The following is a 14,170-nucleotide window of genomic DNA, read 5'->3' on the forward strand; positions in this document are numbered from 1 at the left end:
TGCTTAGTGTATAGTTATGATTAGCAATGGTGCCTCTTTCAAAATTATGAATGTCATGGCATCTAGTTTAAACATGTATCACATTCAATCATATGGAAAAATCTTGCATGATGCTCAGGTGACCAATAAGGCCCATAGGCCTCTTGTTTCTTTTTGAAAATGCATACTACTCCTACTGTGTATTCTACCACACAGTGACAAGGTTTTGTGTTTTTATAGGGTATTTGATCTTTACACAGCCCTCAAATCAACAGATGTATTTAATTTTCATCACTTGTTTGTTTCTGCATTGAGCAACAAACAGATTGTCATTTGTATCTGTACACAGTCCCCATGGTCGAAACAGTCCACAGTTTATGTAACGGAGGAACTGTTCATCTTGGTCTATGATGTGGACACAGCCATTATTCATATCAGCTGTAAGGATGTGACTCTGACTGTCTGTGGTGATTCCTCCCGGAGTGAATGGTTTGTTCTTTGGAGTAGGAGTATGTCCAGTGTACCTGAATCTCAGTTTCCCGGCCTGATTGACAACCACAACTGCTTTAGCTCCCTCGTCAGACACACAGATATCCAGGTTCCTATTCTCTGTAATGTATCTGTAATACGTACCAGATGAAAAGAGAGGTTTACCTTTATCATCAAACTGAATGGATTGTTTCTCTGTGGAGCCAGAATAACGGACAACTTTTGTTTGTTTGTACACATCACTGTACATGATAACCAGGAGATCATCAGAAGAGGTACTACAGACACTGCGAGGTAACCAGTTCTGTAGTCTGATCTCCTCTATCTTCTCATTCTTCACAATGTTCACAGTTCTATCCCAGTAATCAGTATAAACTAGATCTCCACTGTTTGTCACTGCTATGTCAGATGGCATGTTCCCTGACTTGGTTGTGATTGACTTGAGTAGTGATCCCTGATTGATGCTGTAGAGTTTCATCATGCAGCCACTTCCTCTTGTCCAGATTTCTTTATCATTCAGACAAGCCACTTCATAAAGGCATTCATACTCAGTGTCTATGGTGGTGACAGTCTCTGGTTCATCGAGCAGCTGTTTGACTGAAGGAGAGGACCCAGCTTTTGGTAATTTCTGTGTTGTCTTCATGCTGTAACCATGTTGATCTGAAGTCAAAGAACTAAATGATAAAGTTCCAAACATTTTACTGAGTTTCTCTCCTTGAATTTTTTCTGGAATGAATTTTGATAAAGTAGATGCTAGTTTTTGTGGTAGGTTTTTGTATCTATTTACATTGGAAGCGACTCTAAACAGTTTTGACAAGTCATGTGTTTCTATTGCCATTTCAACTGATTTGATTTCTTCCTTGATGTCCGACATTGTCTTGTTTATTTCGTCCAGATGTTTCTGTAGAGTTTGTAACTGTGTGTTTTTCATCTCATCAATTTCTGCTTTAAGTTCCTTGACAAGTTTGTCAATTTCTCTGTGCCAGTCCTTTCCATGTTTTGTTATGGCTGTTGAGAGTTCTCCAAATTCCTTTTCTAACTGACTCATTCTATTTTGTACATCAAAGGCAATGTCATGGTAGGTGGGGTAAATTGTTTCATTTAATTCAGTTAGTTCTTTGGTGATTTTGTCTTTTTTCTCCTCCACGATTTGTACGATTTCTGATAACTTATGACCCAGGTGTTGATCAGATACTAGACACTTTGTACAAACAGGAATGCCACATTTATTACAGTACATTTTACATTGGTCTGGGGAATGAGATTTACATCCAGGGTAGAGGGGGGTGGATTTCCTTGACTGAAATTTGACGACCTTGTGGTCCTTGGATTCATCAGACATCATATGTTTCCCTACACAAGCTGTACACAGGTTGACAAGACACGTATCACAGTGCATCTGTACCACAGCGGTCTTACACAGGTCACATCGCAACACGTCCTGGGCACTGGTACGGGGGTCCATGGTTTAACTCTTGACTCTGAAAAAAAGCTAAGTTGGATAAAAATAACATACATACTTTTTATTGTGTTGAGGGGTATTTGTTTGAAAAATTATTTGTTACAGAGTTTTATTGTTATTTTATTCTTATTTTGAATTGTTGATCAACTGGAAAATACATAAGTTCATGGGTTCATGCCTTAGGATGGGGTTAACCGTTTTGGTCTCATACATGTATTGCAAATACATTGATTGCATCTTTAAAACTTTCTTGTCTCGAGAACTATTATAAAGCAAACTGTTTGCATCATTATTATTTTGATTAACACTTCTCCCTGTACTTAATTATAAATTATGGGCTGAGGGAGCTGATTTGGACTCATGAAAAAACTTCATTAATCTCTGAGCAAGATGAATCATTCTTTATTTATTCACTTTAAAAATCCTTGGAAGGGTTCTTTTTCATAAAAAATATATACGAGTAGTTAGATATCAAATGTTTTCTCCATGCATTTATTGTTCACTAGGTAACTTTTAACCAAAAAATCAAAACGTTAAAAGAAAATATAAACATTACCTGACGTGTAAGTGAGCAATGGCTGCCAATAAAGTGGGTATTGTTATGTGTTCTGGTCGCGTGACCTAGTTATTTAACTTCCTGGTCTATATATAGTAGGAATTATAGCCTGCCTTGTGTAAACTATGCCAAGGTTACTTTAAGGAAGCTCTAAACACTTGTAAAAAGTGCTTTTTAAACTTGGAGAAAAATATATCGCATAAGATAAAGGTATAATAATGAGTATATAAAAAACAAAGAAGATGATTATTTATACAAAGACAAGCATGACAAGGTAGACAGTGTCTTTGTATCAGATGTCTGAGAGGATTTTTTCTTTGAAGCATTTCAGGAAGATTTTCAGGAAGATTTAAAGAACAGCTAGCACTTTTTTTCAATAAGTATAAATTAGTATACATCTGAAACTACATGGTTGGTAAGAACAAAGATATCCAAATGTAAAACGATAAGTACACTACTTTAGTCTGTATTATTTAAATAAAATCTTTCAGACTGACCCATCAATAAACTATGAAATCTTAAGGATGCACATTTGGGCCCAGTTGTTTCTGAGACAGGTAAGGTCTCAGGTATTTTTTTTAACAATATTTTATTCACTGATGTCAACGTGAATGGGATTGGGCAGCAGGCGCAGCCTGTTATAGCCCTCTCCCTACATTTAGATCAAGGTACAAAACAAATAGTAATAATAAAAGAATGAACAAAAGAAGAGAAAAAAAGTCTCAGGAAGATCTATAGAAAAGATACATGTATTTTTTGAAGTTGTTAAGTTTCTTTGCTCCACTTTGCTTGTTTAGTTTCCGGAGACATTGAGTGGAATTTCTAGTCTCCTTTGGTTTTCATTATCAAGATAATAAGATTGACTATAAATGACCAATTTTCTTTGCATTAATTATTTTTTATTATTGAACAAAATACAATTAAAGAACAAAAGTTGTGTTTTACATTAACAGCTGGCAAGATGATTCAGTGGATGTTATGGACACCATCATGAATACTGTGCTCTTCAAAACAGTGGACCTGGCTTACAAAGAAGGTAGGTTATTGTGAAGATGTGTTGATCTTGTTATAAGGTTTGTTAATACATGTAATTTTAATAGCTTTTTTGCAAGGGTTTTTTGTGTATGCATCATTGGAATTGTAATGTTTTTGTTTTTGAATTTTTGGTGAAGAAACAATATTTTTGCAAACATTTTCTTTACCTGTTGAATATAAGATACAATCTTTTTTTATATTCTGATATATTAAAGGCATTACTTTCTTTATTCAGGAATGGACGTGAAGACATTTATGCCAGAACTGAGGACAGTGTTACATTGTGATGAACTTGGAGAACTTAAAGATAATGCTGGATTTCAGTATTTGATACAGGCTGGATATGAGCATATTGGACAAGTGTTATGATTTATATGAACACATTGGACAAGTGTTATGATTTATTTAAGAAATAAATAACAAGTTTATGAACTTCAATGGGAATTGAAGTGGGTCGGTCACGTGATCAAATCCTGTGAAGGCCGAAGGCCTTCTCAGAAGATTTGATCACGTACCGACCCATTTCAATTCCCATTGAAGTTTAAAAACTTGTTATTTATTACTTATATATGCATTTGAGACAGACAATTGAATATTTTCGAATTCAATTTATTGCACTAACCGTCCGTCGTAGATTTTGAAAAATGACGCAAGGTGTAAATCGGCTTGTATGGCGGTTACGCTTCGAATTCACTAGGTTAAAGGATCTATTTCGAAGGGAATGTTTTGTGAAAGACTTCTTGTGATCAGAAAAAGTGAACAGATTGTTGTCTGGGAATAATTTCACAGGGTTCTCCACAAGGGGTTTTACCATGGAGGTGCGCCATGGTTAAATTTGTGTGCGCCATGGTTAAATCTGCTGCACCATAGTTAAAACCCTCGCCCGCCATGGTTAAATTTTAGAATTTAAAACTTGCATTTTCAGACATGACACCTGCAATATACTATCTGAGTAGTTAATTGTGTTTACACAACGTGGTGTGAAGCCCCCCCAAGCGCACGGGAACAGGTAATAGTGCTAATTACCCACGGTCGGTCAGCTGCGAATGTGCCATGAAGCGTGAGAATTCATGAATTGAAGGTCGGTTGGCCAGCTGTTTTAACAGTATTGGGTAGTTATCTACTATATAAACTACTGTTAACGGGGCTCTGTATTTTTTGTATTACATGAAGGATATGGAAATAACGAACAGTATTCAATCTCAACGTCCATTAAACAAATATACAAAATAAGAGCAGAGCAAACACGGACCTCCGAAACATCAGAGGAGGGATCAGGTGCCATGGAGGAGTGAGCATCCCCTGCCGACCGGTCACACCCGCCGTGCGCTCGTTGTCATAATCAGGAAATAACGGGAAAAAATCCGAGGTCAATTTTGTTGAATTCTAACTGTTTTCACTTCACTACATAATAATTAAAAGATTTACAAGAATTCAAAGACATAGCATCCGAGCCAGGGCAGTCATAACTTAAAATAGTTAGTTTTTTTAATGTCGGCAATCTTGATGATATTAGCCCAAAAATACTCTGTAAAAAAATCATATTCCTCTGTATTTAATCAGTTTCCCATGTTATGTTTTTTAAGCTTTAACTTTATTATAGTTTTTGATAAAATGTGCATAGGACCTAAGTGTCAATCGCCGTCTTACTTTTAGAGTTACTTCCCCTTGTTATGAGACGTCGCGTGGCGCTATTTTTAGCGCTGGGCACGTGGAGAAGTAAACAAAACTTGGCGAAAAACGGATTATCTAGAAAAATAGAATGCTTAGAAAAAAGGACACTTATCCAATTGTTCCTTTGTGTGTTTACATAAAAAATACTACCCATTCATCAGTTTCATCAGTTTTAGTCATATCTCATATTTCATACAACAGGCTTCAACAATTCTTATAATTATTAATTTCTGAATAATATTGCCCTGGTATTTTTTTTTATTCCTTCGGAAGATTACTACTATTTTTGGCAAATTCTGATACATTTGTGAGGTAAAATACAGGATAAATCCTTTTCAATTTTAATTCAAATTTTTTCTTTACTTTAAACAGAGTTAGTTATTCCATTGTTTTGTGTTGCAATGGTAAAGTTTACAAATTGTAAAACCAGTCATTGATTAATGAAGATTAGGAAGTCTAACACCGTAACACGCATTCGTGTTTTCGGTCACATTTTGTCTTCACGCAGCTTCCTCCATGGTTAAATTTCAAATGTGGAGAACCCTGATTTCAAATGTGAAAATTGATAATCTATGCTGAAATGGCACAAGAAACACGTCCGAAGTTTGATGATAAAAGTTGGAGGAATTTCGGTCGCTGGAAAAGGAGGGATGGATCCGATGGATTGAGACACTTGGCCGAGCCGGTTAATTTGCAATTTGATCAAAAACACTCTACGATTTCAGTAACTAAAAGCATACTTTTCGTCAAACACTGTTAAACACAGAGATACTGCGTGGCAACAGCTTTACATTGAACTATGAGAACGCCGAGGTGTTTGGCAGCTGTTCATGGCACGATTGCAATATTTTCCAATAGATTTACACATTCATCGTGAGTAGAATTTAAAGATGAAATAATAGTTTATCATGAAAATTTAACCAAAGGTCTACCCGAAAAATAAGGATGAACGTTAGAGACTGTGCAGCTGACAAAAGTGAAAAAAAAAATGTAAACAAACGTTAGTTTTCTCTATGTAGGACCAAGGGCCTATACTGTAACACAGGTTGAATCGATAGCCACAAAACTGTATGAAATACTTGTTTACATTTTAAATAAAATAATTATCATTTTATTTCCTTATTTTGATCATTTTTATACATGAAAAGCAGGTACAGCAGGTCAGTTTATAATCTATTACTGGTAGATATTATTGCACTGTGTGATTAGGTCACGTATTGACCTCTGACCTCTGACAAACTTCATACAGAATTGAAGATATTTTCTCTCTGTATGTTTATATAATGGAAAGATACCACAAATGTATATATATGTACATATTGGACAAGTGTTATGATTTATACGAACATATTGGACAAGTGATATGATTTATACGAACATATTGGACTAGTGTTATGATTTATATGAACATACTGGACAAGTGTTATGATTTATATGAACATATTGGACAAGTGTTATGATTTATATGAACATATTGGACAAGTGTTATGATTTATACGAACATACTGGACAAGTGTTATGATTTATATGAACATATTGGACAAGTGTTATGATTTATACGAACATATTGGACAAGTGTTATGATTTATGTAGAGTCACAGATGAGTCTGCATCGGATACGAGCTTTGTATGAACATATTGGATATGAAGTGTTGTGATTTATGTTAAGTGAAATAGAAGTGTTCAGGGAATAAAGTTAATGTTCAAAGTATGAATAGGTAGCACAGTAATAATGAAATGTTCAGTAGAATTAAAGGTACTTGGACACAGATTTGAAGTTATTATTTTCTTTATAATATTACGACTTATATATTTTAATAGCATTTCACACAAAAATTATTTAAAAATCATATTTCGTTTAAAAGATATTGAAATTTTAAATTTTTCGGCGGGTTTGATTGACATATCCTTGAACTCTCACAAAGAGGAAAAGTCAAAAATTACACAAATTGGCCCGATTTCAAAATAGGACAGTTTTGCCCCTGGATATATCTACTGACTATATATTTTCAGAACAACTTTATTTTTTCAATATCTCTTTCATATTTTCTGTAAGAGGTCTTCAAAATAGCATATGTATATGGCTGAATTTCGTACATTTTACGGAACGTCATAATGACGTTGTGAATTCTAAAACTTCTGAGTTCTCATAAATAAAGTGTTAAATACGAGGGCCGTTCAAAAATTACGCGGACTTGCTGCACAGAAAAAATATTTGACGACATAATCGGGCAAAATGTTGCACATAATATAAAAGAATCTTTACTTATATGGTATACAAAATTTTATATCAAAATGTTGTAAATCGGTATCAATTTTGAGTGATTTTTCAGGACATATCATTAAGTCACGGAGCAGCAAAATCTTTGACGTCACAGGCATTATAAAAAAATATGTGATTGAGCTTTCATTTTCTCAACATTTTCCCAAGAGTATCTGTACAGTTTGAGTCATCTTATCTACTCAACATCAAAACACCATTTCGCGTCAAGTTTAAATCTATTAAACAAGTAAAGAATATTCTTTTTTTGTTTTAAAACCAAAAACTGCAGGTATTTATGAGATATAGTGTGATATTGATGACTCTCAATCACGTTCTTTACATTCCAGATAAAGTTTTCGTCGATAATCCTCTTCCCGTCCTCCAGTATAGCCATTTTACAGAGGTCTAATGGTCTAAAATTCCTATTTACTATTTGTGGACGAATGTCACGAATACCCTAGTTTACTACATGTTTTATTTTGCATATTTTGGATCTATTTTGGCGATATCTCGAGCATTACACATAATTTAACTAAAGTGTGGTGCGCCGTCAATTCACGAGACGTCATTTTCACAGTCGTTTTTACGGGGATCGCATCAGAGGAAAATCACTACATTTCTATTAGTACTTCAAATATCACGCCAGAAATCCAAATACATAATAATAGAACAATTTAAAGATACATTTGAGAAAATTGTCGAAAAATATTGCGAATTATAGAAAATAAATGAGTTAAATTTTGGATTTCGCATGCTTTTGCTTCAAATTTTTTGTCGTGCTCCGTACCTCTAAATCAGCGATATCAATATACCGATAATTTTAGTATAATTTTTTTAAACTACAGAAATTTTGCCCAAAATTTATTGGAATCTTTGAGATACATATTTCTGTGAAATTTCATAACTCTATGACGTCTGTAAGAGTTGATAATAGCACAGTCCGCGTAATTTTTGAACGGCCCTCGTATTTATTAATTAATGTGAATTTGACAAAAAAGTATTTTACAATATATTCAAATAGTACTTTAATATTTTGTTAATGAAAGATAACTTAATTTGAAATTATAACGTCAGGTATAAACAAGCTTAGGTACACTAACAAGTGAAAATGACAGCGTGTCCGTTTAGCGCCTGTGTGTTTATCGCGGCACACGTAAATAATTAGATACATTGTAACGTTTCATTATGGACATTGATAATGTTTTAAAATAATAAATGTTAAAATAGAAATAGGTACCACATATAACGTAGAGAACAAGTGCTGCGTTTAATGTTTCCTCATTTCCTAATTTCCTCATATATACATGCACGAGGGGTATTAGAAAAGTTTGCGGATAAGTTCTATTGTAAGCGCGCTATTTCCACGAAACCGGTCAAACTTTCCAGATAAAATCTTAACCTTTTTTCCAATTGATATACAAGAATTTGGTGCTCTCCGGTGATTATTGAAAAATATACAGCTTTTTATATTTTGATAAAACTTGCTTCACGGAGCATGCCACATATTGTCCAGTTTACAAAGACTCTTTATTAAAATTAAAAATTGAACAATTGTAGCGCAAAGACATAACTTCATCGATACTTCAATACCCCCCTTATCGCATGGACGTTGCGTTGCGCCTATATGGTTTTGCATAGTTTCCATACATGATTAACTATGTTAACTGCATAGACTTTTTTTTTATTTTATAAGATTTCAATTATCCGAATCAATACAAATATATTTTAGTAGAAAGGTAATATGTCTTGATATAGATATTCAATTTAAAAGTAGAAAACAGATAAAACAAATCTGAAGAAATTAAAGATATAGAATTGCGACAAACCTTAACGCGTTGAAATCTAGTTGTCACGTCGCTTACGTCAAGTGATTGCTCAGTGAATCCCATGACCCCATAGTAAAAATGGTTGTAAAAATTCAAGATTTTATCATATGGACTTGATTTTTTACATACCAATGTGCATTTTCGAGCAATACCTATACTTCGTTGAACTAATACTTCCGAGAGCAGCATTAGCAAACTTCTAATGCAAGAACGCCGCGTAATCAGAGGCAGATCCAGGGCCGGTGCCTCGGGTGTGTGCATCCCCTCCCCCCTTTTCGAATGTTTAAAGCAAGATTTTCTATACTAAAACACATTATTAAAATCAGGTTTCCTTATTATGTATGGAAGAGGGTGTGTGTGTTCGTGAATTTAACCCTAGGGCAGGGTGCCCTGATTTTTTTTTAAACTTGAATTATTCATGAATTATTTATTACATCCCGATCTATCGAAATATCACAATTTTATTTAGGGACAGGTCTGCCCTGAAAGACTTCTAGGACAAAATTATCAAATCTAAATGTCACTTTTTTCGGGAAATTGTTCTCTCGTATAAGTCATTTTTTGTCAAAGTAAATACATCCTATGGTGAGCGATGTCGGAAACTAGTTTTTTACCACTCTTTTATAACAAATTTCATTATTATTTATACATTAAACATAGAATAGAAACAATTCCTCCTTTTTGAGATTATTTTGATAATAAAATGATAAATTCATTATTTATGTAAAGGCTGGCTAAATATTACAGTATACCTATTACATATTATGTTGGGTTTTTTTTAACAGGATGCTTGTTTTGTTTGTCACTAATAGACATCCCCAATCAGTGGCGTACATTCCATGTAGGCAAAAAGGCTGTAGCCTACACATCATTTTCTCGAGAATAAAAAAATTGATTGAATAAAGGGGCGGGGATTTGATAATAAATCGTACCTATTAATTTATTTTGTTGGAAATGAAAAAAAAAACAATCCTAGAAATTCGCACTTTTATATACCTATCCAATATATTTACAGTTTTGCTTTGTATTTAAGGACAAAACTATTGGCCTTAGCTTGACATTTTTTAAGGCAAAGCACAAGAGTTTTATATATCAAGTCCGTATCAGAAAATTTGATCAAAAACAACAGGATCCCATAATATTTGCAGGAAACAAAAATGATAACGCATTTATTTATATTTGTTAATAGGAAATTCAACATTTTGGTCGAATTTTGATTATTCAGTAAGGAAATTTCCTTCTTTTCTAAGCAGATATCGAGTAAAAAGATATTAAGTTTTCAGTTTTGTTATGTAGTTTTCACATCATGATATAAACTGTAATATATGTACAAAATAAATTCACTGGTCAAATTAAAACTGTAGATGTCTGAGTTTGAAAATATGCCCCCTTTTAAAATCTCCCATACCTATCGAAAGGAAACTCCTTGTCTACCAATACTTTGCACCTCAGGTTAAATGTGTACGAACTTTAATAGTAATAATGTTATTTATTTAGATTTTTAACATTTTTTTATAATATCAAGAGTTATTGATCTCAATCATCACGAGTACGAAAAATATTGAAGTTCCCTAAAAAGTTTGGCCTCATTTTCTGCACATTGTGACGTCAAGAGAAAAAAAAATTGACGACTTGTCAAATGTTGAAACAAACAAGAAACAAGATGTGTTTGTAAAACACTGATGCCCCCGTATGGCAACATAGAAAAGATTAAGCTTTTCTTAAATGCAAATTTAATTTATTAGTACCAAAAGTAGGGTATTCTCATTGGAAAACAATTGTGAAATTTGAAAGTAAGCTAATGTTCAAGTTTTTAAAATACAAAAATCTCCAAGGTCAAGGTCAAAAGGTCAATGTAATTAGTATCAAATGAAAGGTCTTGCCACATAAAATACTTTTGTAGAGCATGAAAGCCCTAGCCCTAACCGTTCAGAAGGTATGGCCAACGTTCAATTTCTTAAAAAGTAGGTCAGACTCCAAGGTCAAGGTCAAAAAGTCAATGTTATTGTTATCAAATGAAAGGTCTTGTCATAATGATCAAATATGTTAAGTATGAAAGAACTAGCCCTAACTCTTTAAAAGTTATGGTCAAGATTTGCTTTTTTAAAGTAGGTCAATCTCAAAGGTCAAGGTCAAAGGGTCAAAGTTCTTGGTATCCAATGAAAGATCTTTTCATAAGGATTACATGTATGAAGAATGAAAGCCTTATCCCTTACCGTTCAAAAGTTATGGTCAAGGTTAAAGTTTTTTTTTTACAAGTAAGGAAATCTACAAGGTCAAGGTCAAAGGGTCAAAGTTGTTGTTATCAAGTGAAAGGTCTTTTCACAAACATTACATTTGTGAAGTATAAATGTCCTGGTATCTGCCTTTCAAAAGATATGGCCAAAGTAAAATTTTAAAATTTTCAAGTAAAAGTGGGTCAAACTCCAAGGTTAAGGTCAAAAAGTCAAATTTGGTGGTACCCAAACTAAAGGTATTGTCATAAGGATCAAATATGTAAAGTATAAAAGCACTGGCCCTAACTCTTTAAAAGTAATGGTCAAGGTTTGCTTTTTTAAAAGTAGGTCAATCTCAAAGGTCAAGGTCAAAGGGTCAAATTTCTTGGTATCCAATGAAAGGTCTTCTCACAAGGATTACATGCATGAAGTATGAAAGCCCCATCCTTTACCATACAAATGTTACGGCCAAGGTTAAAGTTTTTTCACAAGTACGGAAATCGTCAAGGTCAAAAGGTCAAGGTTGTTGTTATCCGGTGAAAGGTCTTTTAACAAACATAACATGCATGAAGTATAAATGTCCTGTTATCTACAGTTCAAAAGATATGGCCAAAGTAAAATTTTAACATTTTCATGTAAAAGTGGTTCAAACTCCAAGGTCAAGGTCAAAAGATCAAATTTGGTGGTACCCAAAGACAGGTCTTGTCACAAGGAATACACATATGAAATATGAAAGTCATAACTCTACTAAATCAAAAGTTATGGGCAAGGTTAAAGTGTTTGCGGACAAACAGACAGAGAGGCAGACAGACAGACAGACGGACATGACAAAAACTATATGCCCCCGAAACTTCGTTTACGGGGACATGAAAACGAAAACAAATACACCTAATCTGGTTATAACCTGGCTACTTTGGAGGGCTTCTGTTAAACAATGGTACAGAACCAGGCGCGGATCCAGGATTTGAAGTTAGGGGGGGCGGCGCCAAAATAGGCAAGGGGTCTGGGGGCCGCCTTGAGGCTCCCAGTGGGTCCAGGGCAAAGCCCTGGTGGGGACCCAGGGGGCAAAGCCCCCGGAAGCTCATGGATTCTAGAGATTTTGAAGGGTTAAAATGAGGTCTACCAATGCCCTGATGGAGGCCCAGGGGGCGAAGCCCCCGGAAGCTCCTGGATTCTAGAGATTTTGAAGGGTGAAAATGAGGTCTACCAAGTAGACATATTTGATTTACGGTAACTTTGACAATTTTAGGGGGGCGCGCGCCGGGTGCGCCCCCCTTAAATCCGCCACTGAGAACAGACATGCAGATATGGAAAGCATAGACTAACATGAATACATTTCTATTTTCTAAATGTTTTTATTTGAAATAAGAACTGAGGTATATAAAATCTGTTAAGCCTACGCTATTTACCATGCATAAATAATGTATTTATGCTAAAATGGGTTTATGGTCGTTTATATAATTTCTTATGTCAGATTTAATTCTTGCAATGTAAGGTTTTAATAACATGAAATTACTGAATGTAAATTTGCTTCTGCATGCGCCAGCAGACCAAACGACATTCATAAATATTAATTTTAAACATGGGGCGCATTCCTCTCGGAGAAAAAAAACTTGTTCAAATATACGCGTAAGATACCAATAATTGATTTTATACTTGAATTTTTTTCCGAGCGGAATGCGCCCCACTTGGAATTTTAAAATGAATCTGTAAAATTGGTGAAAAATTCCGGAAAAGTCAAAATTATTATAGGGTTTAGCAGTTACGATTAAAAAGCCAACATCCGGTTTGGCTTAAACTACCCACCCCTGCATTGACGAAGTCGAGTACATACGGAAACCACAAATAGTTTTCAAGAAAACGATGATTTATTTTTTAAGAGATTCACTGGCCGTATATTGCACTTTCTGACTTTTGTTCTTTAATTATATTCTTAATCCTAAGGAAAAGTGGCAATCTCGTTTTGTATAAATGAAAAATGTTAATACTATAATCCAGAAAATTCAGAGTAGACACGTTCGAAAGCAAAACAAACACACAATATATTGTCAGTCCGTGCAGTTGTGGTAAGCAGACTGTGACGATTGAACGCACCAAATGAATTCTAAATATAAACAATAACAGTACTTGAGCCCTGTTTACAAAGACTGTGTACATAACACGAGTGTGCTCGATTTGTTAAACTTTGTACGCATCTCTTAGTACAGAATTACGATACTTGTGAAGGTGTTTTGCTTTCTAACATCTCTATTCTGAATAAAGTTATTTTTCTTGATAAAACTTTTAATATTTCTCATTAAAACACATCAAAAGTGCCACTTTTCTTAAGGATTAAGAATAAAGTTAAAATTTGTGAAAGTGCAAGGATGTGTCAATCAAACCCGCCAAAAAATAACAGTTTTAATAACTTTTAAATGAAAAAAGATTTTTAATCAATTTTTGTGTGAAATGCTATTAAAATATATAATTCGTGATATTATACAGAGAAAAATGAGAAAATATTAACTTCAAATCTGTGTCCAAGTACCTTTAAAGTGTCAGTTGAAATTTTGTTGGAAGGATTTGTTGCAATAAAAGACACGAATCTACTCTTTTTCCTGCTTTTTTTAGGTCACCTGAGTAAACTCAGGTGACCTATTGCCATCTGTTTTCGTCCGTCGTCGTGCGTTG

At 34.3% G+C, this 14,170-nt stretch overlaps 1 protein-coding gene and 1 long non-coding RNA gene across 2 annotated transcripts; one reads left to right on the top strand and one right to left on the bottom strand.

The window, feature by feature from the left end:
* Positions 1-235: 235 nt before the first annotated feature.
* On the bottom strand, positions 236-2,512 carry LOC134260243 (uncharacterized). The gene is made up of 2 exons (XM_062742817.1): positions 2,487-2,512; positions 236-1,949 (listed from the first exon to the last, which is right to left on the bottom strand). The coding sequence occupies exon 2, from the start codon at positions 1,931-1,933 to the stop codon at positions 248-250; it is 1,686 nt and encodes a 561-aa protein (XP_062598801.1). The 5' UTR covers positions 1,934-1,949; positions 2,487-2,512; the 3' UTR covers positions 236-247.
* A 4,029-nt stretch (positions 2,513-6,541) lies between these two features.
* LOC134260232 (uncharacterized) lies at positions 6,542-14,093 on the top strand. Its single transcript, XR_009990496.1, has 2 exons — positions 6,542-6,951; positions 14,036-14,093. It is a non-coding gene; the product is annotated as an uncharacterized LOC134260232 (long non-coding RNA).
* The last annotated feature ends 77 nt before the right edge of the window (positions 14,094-14,170 follow it).

Source organism: Saccostrea cucullata, unplaced genomic scaffold, assembly GCF_032062105.1.
Source record: "Saccostrea cucullata isolate Sc308-1 unplaced genomic scaffold, CSIRO_AGI_Scuc_v1 ctg1376, whole genome shotgun sequence".
NCBI lineage: Eukaryota > Metazoa > Mollusca > Bivalvia > Ostreida > Ostreidae > Saccostrea > Saccostrea cuccullata.